General features: G+C 41.1%; 1 protein-coding gene across 2 annotated transcripts in view; it reads right to left on the reverse strand.

Annotated features, from left to right (window-relative positions):
* eprs1 (glutamyl-prolyl-tRNA synthetase 1) overlaps positions 1–14,960 on the reverse strand; it is a 102,663-nt gene that overhangs the window by 3,981 nt on the left and 83,722 nt on the right. For both annotated transcript variants that reach the window (XM_061892324.1, XM_061892319.1), the window contains 2 exons: positions 693–866; positions 458–618 (listed from right to left, as the gene is read on the reverse strand). In XM_061892324.1, the coding sequence (XP_061748308.1) occupies positions 458–618; positions 693–866 (335 nt within the window). The remainder of the gene's footprint in view (positions 1–457; positions 619–692; positions 867–14,960) is intronic.

The raw sequence follows: 14,960 nt of genomic DNA on the forward strand, positions 1-14,960 counted from the left end.
GGAGTCATCGAACTAAAAAAAGTTTGAAATAAGGTTAGAAAAAAACAGGAATTCCTGGGAATTTGTTCAATATGAAAATTATGAAATTGAAATTTTTCTGTGCAACCCTTTTTTTTTTTTTCTTTGTCATGAAAAAAGGAGGTTTTTGTGGTTGGTGCACTAATTGTAAGTGTATATTGTGCTTTTTCTGTTGATTGAATAAAAAAATATATATATATATTTTATTTTATTTATTTTTTAAAATAAAAATGAATAAAAAAATATTCTGCGGCCCCGTGGTTGGGGACCCCTGCTGTAACCACTAGGCCACTAAGTGTGGCAGGTGAGGGGAGCAGTGAGCAGCAGCGGTGGCCGCGCCCGGGAATTGTGGACAACCGCTTATGTTGACGCCGGTCAGCTCATGCGAAGGGAGTCAACCTAAGCGGGTTCCACTTGACTCAGCAACACCCAGACTTACTTCTTGAACAAGCAGCTCTGAATGTCCTCCAGCATGGCGGTCAGCTTTTTCTCCACCTCGGCGTCGGGAATGGTGGTCTTCTCGCCCGTGTCCCTCCTCACCGCCACACACTGGCGCTGCTGCATGTCCTTGGGGCCCACCTCCAGTCGGATGGGAACGCCCTGGGCGGCGAGAGGGAGGAAAGACGTCACTTTAGTGACTAAGTGGCCGCCCTCGGGTGTTTCGGAGAGCCCACCTTCAGCTCCCAGTGGTTGAACTTCCATCCCGGCGAGTAGTTGTCTCGGACGTCGGTCTTCACTCGGATGCCGGCGGCCAGCAGCCGGGCGACGTATTTGGAGCACTGGTTCATCAGCGCCTCCTTGTCCTGCTCCGGCAGAGACACCGAGATGCCGCATGGTATGATGACGACCTGGCGAGGCGGGAAGAGAACATGAGGTGGACGACAATGGCCAAAATAACAACAATAATGGATTAGATGTATACAGCACTTTTCTATCGACTTGACACGTTTTTTACACCTTTTCTGAGCCAAGGTACATTTTTTTTCCATTGAAAAAATCCCGAGGCACACCACCAGTTGTCTTGCGCTCCTATTTTGGTGTTGATTATCTTGGCAAGTAAGGATGTACTTTGTGGACGCCATCTGCTCTACACGCTGTAAGTCATCCAGCATTGTGTTTTTATTTACTTTGCAGCCAGTTCGGTTTTAGCTTTGTTTTTTTAAACCTTTTCTGAGCCAAGGCACATTTTTTTCATTGAAAAAAATCCAGAGGCAAACCACCAGCAGAAAACATTGAAAAATGAGACTCAGCAGCCGATATTGACGGTAAAAAAATCGTTTCACAACTGTTGGATATAAATTAAAACCATAACCAAGCATACATCAATATAGCTCTTGTCTCAAAGTACGTGTATTGTCACCACCTTTCAAATCATGCCATGAATTTTTTGGTATTTTCCTGTGTGTTGTGTTTTAGTTCTTGTCTTGCGCTCCTATTTTGGTGTTGATTGTCATGGATGTACTTTGTGGACGCCATCTGCTCCACACGCTGTAAGTCTTTGCTGTCGTCCAGCGTTCTGTTTTTGTTTACTTTGCAGCCAGTTCCGTTTTAGCTTAGTTTTTCCACCTTTTCTGAGCAAAGGCACATTTTTTTCATTGAAAAAAATCCCGAGGGACACCACAAGCAGAAAAAATTAAAAAATTAAACTCAGCAGCCGATATTGACGGTAAAAAGGCGTTGTCGCAATTGTTGGATATGACTTCAAACCATAACCAAGCATGCATCAATATAGCTCTTGTCTCAAAGTACGTGTATTATCACCACCTGTCACATCATGCCATGAGTTTTTTGGTATTTTCCTGTGTGTTGTTGTTTTAGTTCTTGTCTTGCGCTCCTATTTTGGTGTTGATTGTCATGGCATGTACGGATGTACTTTGTGGACGCCGTCTGTTCCACACGCTGTAAGTCTTTGCTGTCGTCCAGCGTTCTGTTTTTGTTTACTTTGCAGCCAGCTCCGTTTTAGCTTAGTTTTTCCACCTTTTCTGAGCAAAGGCACATTTTTTTCATTGAAAAAAATCCCGAGGGACACCACAAGCAGAAAACATTAAAAAATTAAACTCAGCAGCCGATATTGACGGTAAAAAGTCATTGTCGCAATTATTGGATATGACTTTAAACCATAACCAAGCATGCATCACTATAGCTCTTGTCTCAAAGTACGTGTATTATCACCACCTGTCACATCATGCCATGAGTTTTTTGGTATTTTCCATGGCATGTACGGATGTACTTTGTGGACGCCGTCTGCTCCACACGCTGTAAGTCTTTGCTGTCGTCCAGTATCCTGTTTTTGTTTACTTTGCAGCCAGTTCGGTTTTAGCTTTGTTCTTCCACCTTTTCTGAGCAAAAGGACATTTTTTTAATTGGAAAAAATCCCGAGACACACCACAAGCAGAAAACATAAAAAAGAGAGACTCGGCAGCCGATATTGACGGTAAAAAGTAGTTGTCAAAATTGTTGGATATGAATTAAAACCATAACCAAACATGCATCAATATAGTTCTTGTCTCAAAGTAGGTGTACTGTCACATCATGCCATGACTTATTTTGAGTTTTTTGGTATTTTCCTGTGTGTTGTGTTTTAGTTCTTGTCTTGCGCTCCTATTTTGCTGATGATTGTAATGGCAAGTACGGATGTACTTTGTGGACGCCGTCTGCTCCACACGCTGTAAGTCTTTGCTGTCGTCCAGCGTTCTGTTTTTGTTTACTTTGCAGCCAGTTCCGTTTTAGCTTCGTTTTTCCACCTTTACTGAGCAAAGTGAAGTGAATTGAATTATATTTATATAGCGCTTTTTCCTCAAGTGACTCAAAGCGCTTTACATAGTGAAACCCAATATCTAAGTTACATTTAAACCAGTGTGGGTGGCACTGGGAGCAGGTGGGTAAAGTGTCTTGCCCAAGGACACAACGGCATTGACTAGGATGGCGGAAGCAGGGATCGAACCTGCAACCCTCAAGTTGCTGGCACGGCCGCTCTACTAACTAAGCTATACCGCAAAAGGCACATTTTTTTCATTGAAAAAAATCCCGAGGCACACCACCAGCAGAAAATATTAAAAAATTAAACTCAGCAGCCGATATTGATGGTAAAAAGTCGTTGTCGCAATTGTTGGATATGAATTCAAACCATAACCAAGCATGCATCATTATAGCTCTTGTCTCAAAGTAAGTGTATTATCACCGCCTGTCACATCATACCATGAGTTTTTTGGTATTTTCCTGTGTGTTGTGTTTTAGTTCTTGTCTTGCGCTCCTATTTTGGTATTGATTGTCATGGCATGTACGGATGTACTTTGTGGACGCCGTCTGCTCCACACGCTTACAAGTCTTTGCTGTCGTCCAGATTTCTGTTTTTGTTTACTTGAAAGCCAGTTCGGTTTTAGCTTTGTTTTTCCACCTTTTCTGAGGCAAAGGACATTTTTTTTAATTGGAAAAAATCCCGAGGCACACCACAAGCAGAAAACATAAAAAAGAGAGACTCGGCAGCCGATATTAACAGTAAAAAGTAGTTGTCACAACTGTTGGATATGAATTAAAACCATAACCAAGCATGCATCAATATAGCTCCTGTCTCAAAGTAGGTGTACTGTCACATCATGCCATAACTTATTTTGGGTTTTTTGGTATTTTCCTGTGTGTTGTGTTTTAGTTCTTGTCTTGCGCTCCTATTTTGGTGATGATTGTCATGGCATGTACGGATGTACTTTGTGGACGCCGTCTGCTCCACACGCTTGTAAGTCTTTGCTGTCGTCCAGCGTTCTGTTTTTGTTTACTTTGCAGCCAGTTCCGTTTTAGCTTCGTTTTTCCACCTTTACTTAGCAAAGGCACATTTTTTTCATTTAAAAAAATCCCGAGGCACACCGCCAGCAGAAAATAAAAAAAATGAAACTCAGCAGCCGATATTGACGGTAAAAAGTCGTTGTCGCAATTGTGTAAGTAAGTGTATTATCACCGCCTGTCAAATCATACCATGAGTTTTTTGGTATTTTCCTGTGTGTTGTGTTATAGTTCTTGTCTTGCGCTCCTATTTTGGTGTTGATTGTCATGGATGTACTTTGTGGACGCCATCTGCTCCACACGCTTACAAGTCTTTGCTGTCGTCCAGATTTCTGTTTTTGTTTACTTGAAAGCCAGTTCGGTTTTAGCTTTGTTCTTCCACCTTTTCTGAGCAAAAGGACATTTTTTAATTGGAAAAAATCCAGAGACACACCACAAGCAGAAAACATAAAAAAGAGAGACTCGGCAGCCGATATTGACGGTAAAAAGTAGTTGTCACAATTGTTGGATATGAATTAAAACCATAACCAAGCATGCATCAACATAGCTCTTGTCTCAAAGTAGGTGTACTGTCACATCATGCCATGACTTATTTTAAGTTTCTTGGTATTTTCCTGTGTGTTGTGTTTTAGTTCTTGTCTTGCTCTCCTATTTTGGTCATGGCATGTACGGATGTACTTTGTGGACGCCGTCTGCTCCACACGCTGTAAGTCTTTGCGGTCGTCCAGCGTTCTGTTTTTGTTTACTTTGCAGCCAGTTCCGTTTTAGCTTCGTTTTTGCAACATTTTCTGAGCCAAAGCACATTTTATTCATTAGAAAAAATCCCGAGGTACACCACAAGCAGCCGATATTGACAATAAAAAGTCGTTGTCGCAATTGTTGGATATGAATTCAAACCATAACCAAGCATCAATCAATCAATCAATGTTTGCTTATATAGCCCTAAATCACTAGTGTCTCAAAGGGCTGCACAAACCACCACGACATCCTCGGTAGGCCCACATAAGGGCAAGGAAAACTCACACCCAGTGGGACGTCGGTGACAATGATGACTATGAGAACCTTAGAGAGGAGGAAAGCAATGGATGTCGAGCGGATCTAACATGATACTGTGAAAGTTCAATCCACAATGGATCCAACACAGTCGCGAGAGTCCAGTCCAAAGAGGATCCAAGACACAGCAGCGAGAGTCCCGTTCACAGCGGAGCCAGCAGGAAACCATCCCAAGCGTAGGCGGACCAGCAGCGCAGAGATGTCCCCAGCCGATACACAGGCGAGCAGTACATGGCCACCGGATCGGACCGGACCCCCTCCACACGGGAGAGTGGGACATAGAAGAAAAAGAAAAGAAACGGCAGATCAACTGGTCTAAAAAGGGAGTCTATTTAAAGGCTAGAGTATACAAATGAGTTTTAAGGTGAGACTTAAATGCTTCTACTGAGGTGGCATCGCGAACTGTTACCGGGAGGGCATTCCAGAGTACTGGAGCCCGAACGGAAAATGCTCTATAGCCCGCAGACTTTTTTTGGGCTTTGGGAATCACTAATAAGCCGGAGTCCTTTGAACCCAGATTTCTTGCCGGGACATATGGTACAATACAATCGGCAAGATAAGATGGAGCTAGACCGTGTAGTATTTTATACGTAAGTAGTAAAACCTTAAAGTCACATCTTAAGTGCACAGGAAGCCAGTGCAGGTGAGCCAGTACAGGCGTAATGTGATCAAACTTTCTTGTTCTTGTCAAAAGTCTAGCAGCCGCATTTTGTACCAACTGTAATCTTTTAATGCTAGACATGGGGAGACCCGAAAATAATACGTTACAGTAGTCGAGGCGAGACGTAACAAACGCATGGATAATGATCTCAGCGTCTTTAGTGGACAGAATGGAGCGAATTTTAGCGATATTACGGAGATGAAAGAAGGCCGTTTTAGTAACGCTTTTAATGTGTGCCTCAAAGGAGAGAGTTGGGTCGAAGATAATACCCAGATTCTTTACCGTGTCGCCTTGTTTAATTGTTTGGTTGTCAAATGTTAGAGTTGTATTATTAAATAGAGTTCGGTGTCTAGGAGGACCGATAATCAGCATTTCCGTTTTTTTGGCATTAAGTTGCAAAAAGTTAGCGGACATCCATTGTTTAATTTCATTAAGACACGCCTCCAGCTGACTACAATCCGGCGTGTTGGTCAGCTTTAGGGGCATGTAGAGTTGGGTGTCATCAGCATAACAGTGAAAGCTAATACCGTATTTGCGTATGATGTCACCTAGCGGCAGCATGTAGATGCTGAAGAGTGCAGGGCCAAGGACCGAACCCTGGGGAACTCCACACGTTACCTTAACGTAGTCCGAGGTCACATTGTTATGGGAGACACACTGCATCCTATCAGTAAGATAAGAGTTAAACCAAGACAGGGCTAAGTCTGACATACCAATTCGTGTTTTGATACGTTCTAATAAAATATTATGATCGACGGTATCGAAAGCAGCGCTAAGATCGAGGAGCAGCAACATAGATGACGCATCAGAATCCATCGTTAGCAATAGATCATTAGTCATTTTTGCGAGGGCTGTCTCCGTGGAGTGATTTGCCCTGAAACCGGATTGAAAGGTTTCACATAGCTTGTTAGACGCTAAGTGTTCATTTAACTGCTCCGCAACAATTTTTTCAAGGATTTTTGAAATAAAGGGAAGGTGAGACACCGGTCGGTAATTTACCATGAGGTCAGGATCGAGGTTAGGTCTTTTAAGGAGAGGATGAATAACCGCTTTTTTGAATGCTAGGGGAACAGTGCCCGAGGAGAGTGATAAGTTTATAATATTTAGCACTGATGGACCTAATAATACAAAGAGCTCCTTGATCAGTTTCCCAGGAAGAGGGTCAAGTAAACATGTTGTCTGTTTTATTCCATTTACACGTTGTAACAATTCCTCTAATGTTATTTCCTCAAAACGAGAGAAACTATTTTGGAGGGCAGTATCCGCCGTATATACAATCGTGTCAGTGTTAATAGAACCCCGTTGTAGCTGGGACGCATTGTCTTTAATCTCCTTTCTAATGACTTCAATTTTCTTACTAAAGAATTGCATAAAGTCATCAGCTGAGTGGGTTGAGCTACTGGAAGGAGTCCCTTGTTGGGTTAGCGATGCTACCGTACTAAACAAAAATTTAGGATCGTTTTTATTACGGTGGATGAGATTTGAGTAATATTTAGCTTTAGCTAAGGTAAGCATGTGTTTATAAGTTATTAAACCATCACTCCATGCTTGATGGTGCACCTCAAGTTTAGTCGTGCGCCATTTGCGTTCCAGCTTTCTACATAATAATTTCTGAGCTCTAGTTTCTTCTGTAAACCACGGGGTGCGCTTTTTTGGAGCCTTTTTTAACTTTAGCGGTGCTATGTTATCAATGGTTTCGCGCAGGGCGTCGTTAAAGTTGTTAGTGAGGTTATCAATAGAGCCCACTTACTTTGGGAATGGTGCCATTACCGAGGGCAGTAGGTCAGCAAGAGTTGTCGTTGTGGCTGTATTAATGTTGCGGCTGCTATAGCAGTTATTATTATTATTAGTTTGACGAACATGCGTCTGAACCTCGAATTTTATAAGGTAATGATCAGACAATACTTTAGTATACGGGAGTATCGTAACTTTGGAAACGGTGATGCCCCTGACAAGCACTAGGTCTATCGTATTACCGTTGCGATGCGTGGGTTCATTTATTATTTGTGTGAGACCACAGCTATCAATTACAGTCTGGAGCGCTACGCACGGTGGGTCCGATGGGGTATTCATATGGATATTAAAGTCCCCCATTATGATTATATTATCGGCGTGTGTCACTAGATCAGCAACGAACTCTGAGAATTCATTAATAAAGTCCGAATAGGGCCCTGGGGGGCGGTAGATAACAGCCAGGTGTAGAGGCAGCGGTGTGACAGACCTCATAGTAAGCACCTCAAACGATTTATATTTATTATTTATGTTAGGACTAAGGTTAAAGTTTTCGTTGTATATTAGTGCAACCCCCCCACCCCTTTTGAGCGGACGGGCAATATGCGCATGTGTAAAGTTAGGAGGACATGCCTCATTTAGCGCAAAAAAGTCGTTTGGTTTAAGCCAGGTTTCGCTGAGACCGATGACGTTAAGATTGTTGTCTCTGATAATATCATTAACTAACAACGTTTTAGGAGACAATGATCTTATGTTTAAAAAACCTATATTATAGGTAGTGGGCTGTTTTAGGGAGTTTTTGATCAAATTATCCGTAGTAGCAATATTAATAATGTTGTGTTTATTATGCCCGGTGCATTTAGTATAGTTACGACCATATCTAGGAATTGATACGACAGGAATTTTCCGATTGTTTGATTGTTGCTTTGATAAACTGCACGCATCATGGTTAGCCACCTCAGTAACGGGGATTTTCCGATTGTTTGTTTGTTGCTTTGATAAACTGCACGCATCATAGTTAGCCACCTCAGTAAAACACATGTCCAACTCTGAAACACTCAAAGCAGAAAAAACTTGTTCTAATTTAACTGACTCCTTACCCAGACCAGTAGTCTCGCATTTTCCATCTAAATCCGTCTTCGGGATGGAGGAAAGTGGTGTTCTGTGGGGATTAGCCTTCTGCTTTGTTTTTAGCCCCGCTCGGCATCCGCGTTTCCGATCACACCGCTGGCGTCTGCTCCGTAGACGGCCCCCGCTGCTACTATACTCCCCTGCTTCACAGGCCGCTGGATGTAGCCGCCGATGTATTCCCATGCTAGTTAGCAAGTCTAGCACGCAAGTGTCTATCGGTCCAAAACGGCCCGATGTGTCCACATCCAGAAGTGTCTGGCGGTCGTACGGGATCACGGAGTGACCACGATGTGAGCCAGCCATAAAGTTTGTGGAATTGTCCGGTATTTCTGCCAAATGTTCCATCTTTAGCAGCAGCTCCGCAATGTTGCAGCCCGTTCGGGCGCCGCCATCTTGGAATGCATCAGTATAGCTCTTGTCTCAAAGTATGTGTATTATCACCACCTGTCACATCATGCCATGAGTTTTTTGGTATTTTCCTGTGTGTTGTGTTTTAGTTTTTGTCTTGCGCTCCAGTTTTGGCGTTGATTGTCATTGCAAGTACGGATGTACTTTGTGGACGCTGTCTGCTCCACACGCTGTAAGTCTTTCCTGTCGTCCAATGTTCTGTTTTTGTTTACTTTGCAGCCAGTTCTGTTATAGCTTTGTTTTTCCACCTTTTCTGAGCCAAAGGACATTTTTTCATTGAAAAAAATCCAGAGGCACACCACCAGCAGAAAACATTGAAAAATGAGACTCAGCAGCCGATATTGACAGTAAAAAAATCGTTGTCACAACTGTTGGATATAAATTAAAACCATAACCAAGCATACATCAATATAGCTCTTGTCTCAAAGTACGTGTATTGTCACCACCTTTCAAATCATGCCATGAATTTTTTGGTATTTTCCTGTGTGTTGTGTTTTAGTTCTTGTCTTGCGCTCCTATTTTGGTGTTGATTGTCATGGATGTACTTTGTGGACGCCATCTGCTCCACACGCTTACAAGTCTTTGCTGTCGTCCAGCGTTCTGTTTTTGTTTACTTTGCAGCCAGCTTGGTTATAGCTTCGTTTTTTCAACATTTTCTGAGCCAAAGCACAATTTATTCATTAGAAAAAATCCCGAGGCACACCACAAGCAGAAAACATTAAAAAATTAAACTCAGCAGCCGATATTGACGGTAAAAAGTCGTTGTCGCAATTGTTGGATATGACTTCAAACCATAATCAAGCATGCATCATTATAGCTCTTGTCTCAAAGTACGTGTATTATCACCACCTGTCACATCATACCATGAGTTTTTTGGTATTTTCCTGCGTGTTGTGTTTTAGTTCTTGTCTTGCGCTCCTATTTTGGTGTTGATTGTCATGGCAAGTACGGATGTACTTTGTGGACGCCATCTGCTCCACACGCAGTAAGTCTTTACTGTCATCCAGCGTTCTGTTTTTGTTTACTTTGCAGCCAGTTTGGTTTTAGCTTCGTTTTGCATAGCCATCCCTAAGCTTCAATGCCTTTTCTTAGCAGCACTCGCCCTTTGTTTATTTTTGGTTTTAGCGTTGGATACTTTTACCTGCATACCATCGTCATTGTTCCCGACATCTACAAAGCAATTAGCTACCTGCTGCCACCTACTAATATGGAAGAGTATTACACGGTTACTCTGCCAAGTTCCAGACAGCGCGGAAACTCAATAACGGCACATTTGCCGATTATAAGTACTGGTGTGCAAAAAATATTTTTAACCCAATTAGGTGAAATGACATCATCTCCCAGAGCACACCAAACAATATCTCACGCTACACTAGTGGGCTGCGGCACCATGGTTGAAAAACACTGGATTAAACACTCAAAGCGCTCACAGAGAAGTGAGAACCCATCATTCATTCACTCGGCATTCACACGTAAGTGGTGGTAAGCTACATTCGTAGCCAATTTGCGCCTACACCCCCTCTGACCGCCACCTATCATTCATTCGTGGCACTTGGCGCAAGGGTCAAGTGTCTTGCCCAAGGATGGCAAGAGACGGGGATCGAACCTGGAACCCTCAAGTTACTGCGCCCCACGTCACGCTCTAAAATAATCACACTTATTTTGAGTGACGCTAAAAGTCACCACTATTCACTCATTTAAAATCAGGAGCGTTTATTGTACCACTGAAGCTCAACTTTAAATATTTAAAAAAACATATAAATTAGTAACGAATAACCAAACAGGTAAAATGTAAGCCGCTACTTTTTTCCTACACTTCGTACCCTGCGGCTTATAAAACGGTGCGGCTTAATTATGGATTTTTTTTTCGTTGTTGGCCATAATGCAAATAGTTTAAAAAAAATAATAATAATACACTGATAAGGTGTTAGAATTTGTACTATGGCCCCATCTTTTGGATAAGTTTGTTCACTGCATGTGCTGTAGTGCCCTTCTTTTAAAGTTAAATTTAAAGCTTCTTTGGACCAGAAGTAGAAGTGCTGCTTCGTCTTCTTTCCGTCCATAGCGTTCTTACTTGTACGGACTCTTCATTCATCACTCCCAGCAACGTTTTTTAAGTTTTACAATATAACTAAAACACTTCTTACTTACTGCATATCTCCATGTGTTATCATAATGTAAACAAGCGTCGTTAGCATTAGCTAATAAGCAAACACATTTACGAGTGTCTTTGTTGGCATTATTTACTTACATTGGCATTATTTTTGTATTGTTTCAGTTTCTTAAATCCCTCAGTAAATTCACCAAAATGTCACCGTGGAGTATATTGAGTCAGTTTAGCTCAGGGGTGTCCAAAGTGCGGCTCGCATGTAATTTTTTAAAGGCCCAGTTTAAAAATACGATTGAAAAAATAAATTAAAACATAAAAAGTGTAATGAAAGAGCAAACAGGTGGAATGTAACAATAAAATGTTGCAATGTTTACTCGAATAACACAAAGCTGCCATGCAGGCTGTTTCTTTCTTTAAAAAATAATAATGAATCAAAATCTATCTCATTATGAATTACTGACCAATTCAAGGCTCCAAAAAAAAAATCACATTAAATATTCCACTTTGAGATATTTTTGGAGGGAAATTTTGCATGTTTTGTGTTTCCCGAATATAAACAACAATACAACTTATAATTGACGGATAGATCCGAAGGTGATCTCGAGATTATTGTGTTAAAATATATAATTTATGTTTTTAAACACTTCAATGAGTAAGACCCTTTTTGATCCCAATAATTTTAATGTGATTTGTTTTTAAGTGTCATTGCTCAAAAATACAAAAATAAAATTAATGGTGTTATGAGTAATTTACCTTTTTAAGGCTCCAATTCTTATTTAATCTGAAATATTCCACTTAAAAATTTTATTGGGTGAAAATATTGCATATTTTGTGTTTTTTTCCATAAAAAACAGGGTTTTCTTTGACAAAAAGAGCATACAACTTAAATCTTTAAAAATTTTATATTGACAGAATGACCTAATGTTGATCTAGCGATTTAAAACTAGATAAATAATACAAATAATAATACTGAATAATGACACATTTTTTATATATTTTTTACCAAAATCCTGAATGGAGGCCTAAATGTACATTTTTTATACATATATTGTATTGGTTTTTAAAATAAAAAAAATATCAAAATGGCCCCCGCTTGCTTTGATTTTTCAGTGTGCGGCCCTCAGTGGAAAAAGTTTGGACACCCCTGGTTTAGCTGATTGGAGAGCAGTTAGTGGGTTCATGACGATGACCTCTGTTTTGTTTGACCAGCCGTTTTACTGCTGTGTTACAGACACCCTTTAGAAACAATTAAGGTATGTAAATAAAAAATTACAGAATATTCCTGTGTAAATATAAAGGGACAAGCGGTAGAATATGGATGGATGGATAACTTATTCCACAATGTATATATGTGAAGTGAAGTGAATTATATTTATATAGCGCTTTTCTCTAGCGACTCAAAGCGCTTTACGTAGTGAAACCCAATATCTAAGTTACATTTAAAGCGGTGTGGGTGGCACTGGGAGCAGGTGGGTAAAGTGTCTTGCCCAAAGTGAATAGGAAGGCAGAAGCGGGGATCAAACATGGATCCCTCAAGTTGCTGGCACGGCCACTCTACCAACCGAGCTATAACAATGTGTGGCTTTTTGTCCGGTGCAGCTAATATATGGATTTGTTTGAAACATTTTTGATTTAGTGGGTGTACCCTGCCTTCCGCCCGATTGTAGCTGAGGTAGGCGCCAGCGCCCCCCGCGACCCCGAAAGGGAATAAGGGGTAGAAAATGGATGGATGGATGGATGGGTGTGGCTTATCTAACGGTGTGCTCTATAGCCTGGAAAATACAGTAATATTGCTGCGAGGATTCTGATGAGAGTGCGGAAATACGACCACATCACACCAACTCTCAAATCCCTTCACTGGCTTCCTGTTCCACTCAGGATTGAATTCAAAATCTCCCTATTAACTCACCAGTGCCTCCATGGAAATGTCCCCGTCTACCTCAAAGAACCGCTCACCCCAAAATCCTCCGCTCCAAACAGGCTTTACTCCTTCAGCCTCGAAGGACAAAGCTAGGAACTATGGGAGACCGAGCTTTCTGATCCGCTGCTCCCAGTCTGTGGAACGCTCTCCCTGACCACCTGAGGGCACCTCAGACTTTCGATGCTTTTAAAAGATGCTTAAAAACCCTTCTTTTTAAAAAAAAAAAAAAAAGCCTTTTTATAGATATATGGGGCGGCATAGCTCGGTTGGTAGAGTGACCGTGTCAGCAACTTGAGGGTTGCAGGTTCGATTCCCGCTTGTGCCATCCTAGTTACTGCCGTTGTGTCTTTGGGCCAGACACTTTACCCACCTGCTCCCAGTGCCACCCACACTGGTTTAAATGTAACTTATATATTGGGTGTCACTATGTAAAGCGCTTTGAGTCACTTGAGAAAAGCGCTATATCAATCAATCAATCAATCGTTTACTTCAATAGATCATTAGTCATTTTTGCGAGGGCTGTTTCCGTGGAGTGATTTGCCCTGAAACCGGATTGAAAGGTTTCACATAGATTGTTAGACGCTAAGTGTTCATTTAACTGCTCCGTAACAATTTTTTCGAGCATTTTTGAAATAAAGGGAAGGTGAGACACCGGTCGGTAGTTTACCATGAGGTCAGGATCGAGGTTAGGTCTTTTAAGAGGAGGATGAATAACCACTTTTTTTGAATGCTAGGGGAACAGTGCCCGAGGAAAGTGATAAGTTTATAACATTTAGCACTGATGGACCTAATAATAGAAAGAGCTCCTTGATCAGTTTCCCAGAAAGTGGTGAGTAAACATGTTGTTTGTTTTATTCCATTTACACGTTGTAACTATAAATTATATAAATATAATTTATATAAATTATATTCATATAAATATATATATTTATATAAATATAAATAAATAAATATATATATTTATATACATTTATATAAATATATATAAATTACATAAATATAATTCAATTCACATATGCATGCTGGTTCTAGCTATTGGGCTGTTTCTAGTTTTATATTTTATTTATTTTTATTATCTTTTTATTATTATTACTACTATTGTTATTATTATTATTACTATTTTTTTACACTGCGGCACTTTGAGGTTGTTTGCTCAACGTAAATTGCTTTTTTACAAAAAAATATCTATTATTATTAGGTGGCGTAGTGGGAGAGTGGCCGTGCGCAACCCGAGGGTCCTTGGTTCAATTCCCACCTAGTACCAACCTCGTCACGTCCGTTGTGTCCTGAGCAAGACACTTCACCCTTGCTCCTGATGGGTGCTGGTTAGCGCCTTGCATGGCAGCTCCCCCATCAGTGTGTGAATGTGTGTGTGAATGGGTAAATGTGGAAGTAGTGTCAAAGCGCTTTGAGTACCTTGAAGGTAGAAAAGCGCTATACAAGTACAACCCATATTATTATTATTATTATTGTTATTAACAATAAATAAAAGTAGCAATTAAAAAAAAAAAGTTTTTCTTTACCTCACACACTTATTAAAACCACAAGAGTGTGTTCTTTCCTCCGAGTAGTCATCAAAAAGGGCGAAAGAGTGCAAGATTTCACAAATTGACGAGAAAAGCCGCTCACCCTCCGGTCCAGGAGAGCAAAGTGGAAGAATGCACGAGTTTGCTGTGAATACTTCCTTAAAAATTTGTCTGCAAAACCGATGCATATTTATCCAGAGAGGGTCTTGATACCGATGTCCTTAACCCAGGCACGGACAAAGTAGTTGTAGACCTCCGTGCTTTTCCAAGTTTCCATCTGTTTTGGCGTGTAGAATGACGTCTGGAGCACAATAGTTCCACATATCTGGGAACGCAACCGACGTATAATCCTTGATAATACCCTTTTTTCTGGACCATAGGGCGCACCGGACTATAAGGCGCACTGCCGATGAGCCGGTCTAGTCAGGTCTATTTTCATACAAAAGACGCATCTGATTATAGGGCGCTTTAAAGGGGTCATGTTAATTCATTTTTTTTCTAAATGTAAAACACTTCCTTGTGGTCTACATCAGTGTTTTTCAACCACTGTGCCGCAGTACACTGGTGTGCCGTGAGATACAGTCTGGTGTGCCGTGGGAGATGATCTAATTTCACCTATTTGGG

This window comes from Nerophis ophidion, linkage group LG02 (genome assembly GCF_033978795.1).
Source record: "Nerophis ophidion isolate RoL-2023_Sa linkage group LG02, RoL_Noph_v1.0, whole genome shotgun sequence".
In the NCBI taxonomy this organism is placed as follows: Eukaryota; Metazoa; Chordata; class Actinopteri; order Syngnathiformes; family Syngnathidae; genus Nerophis; species Nerophis ophidion.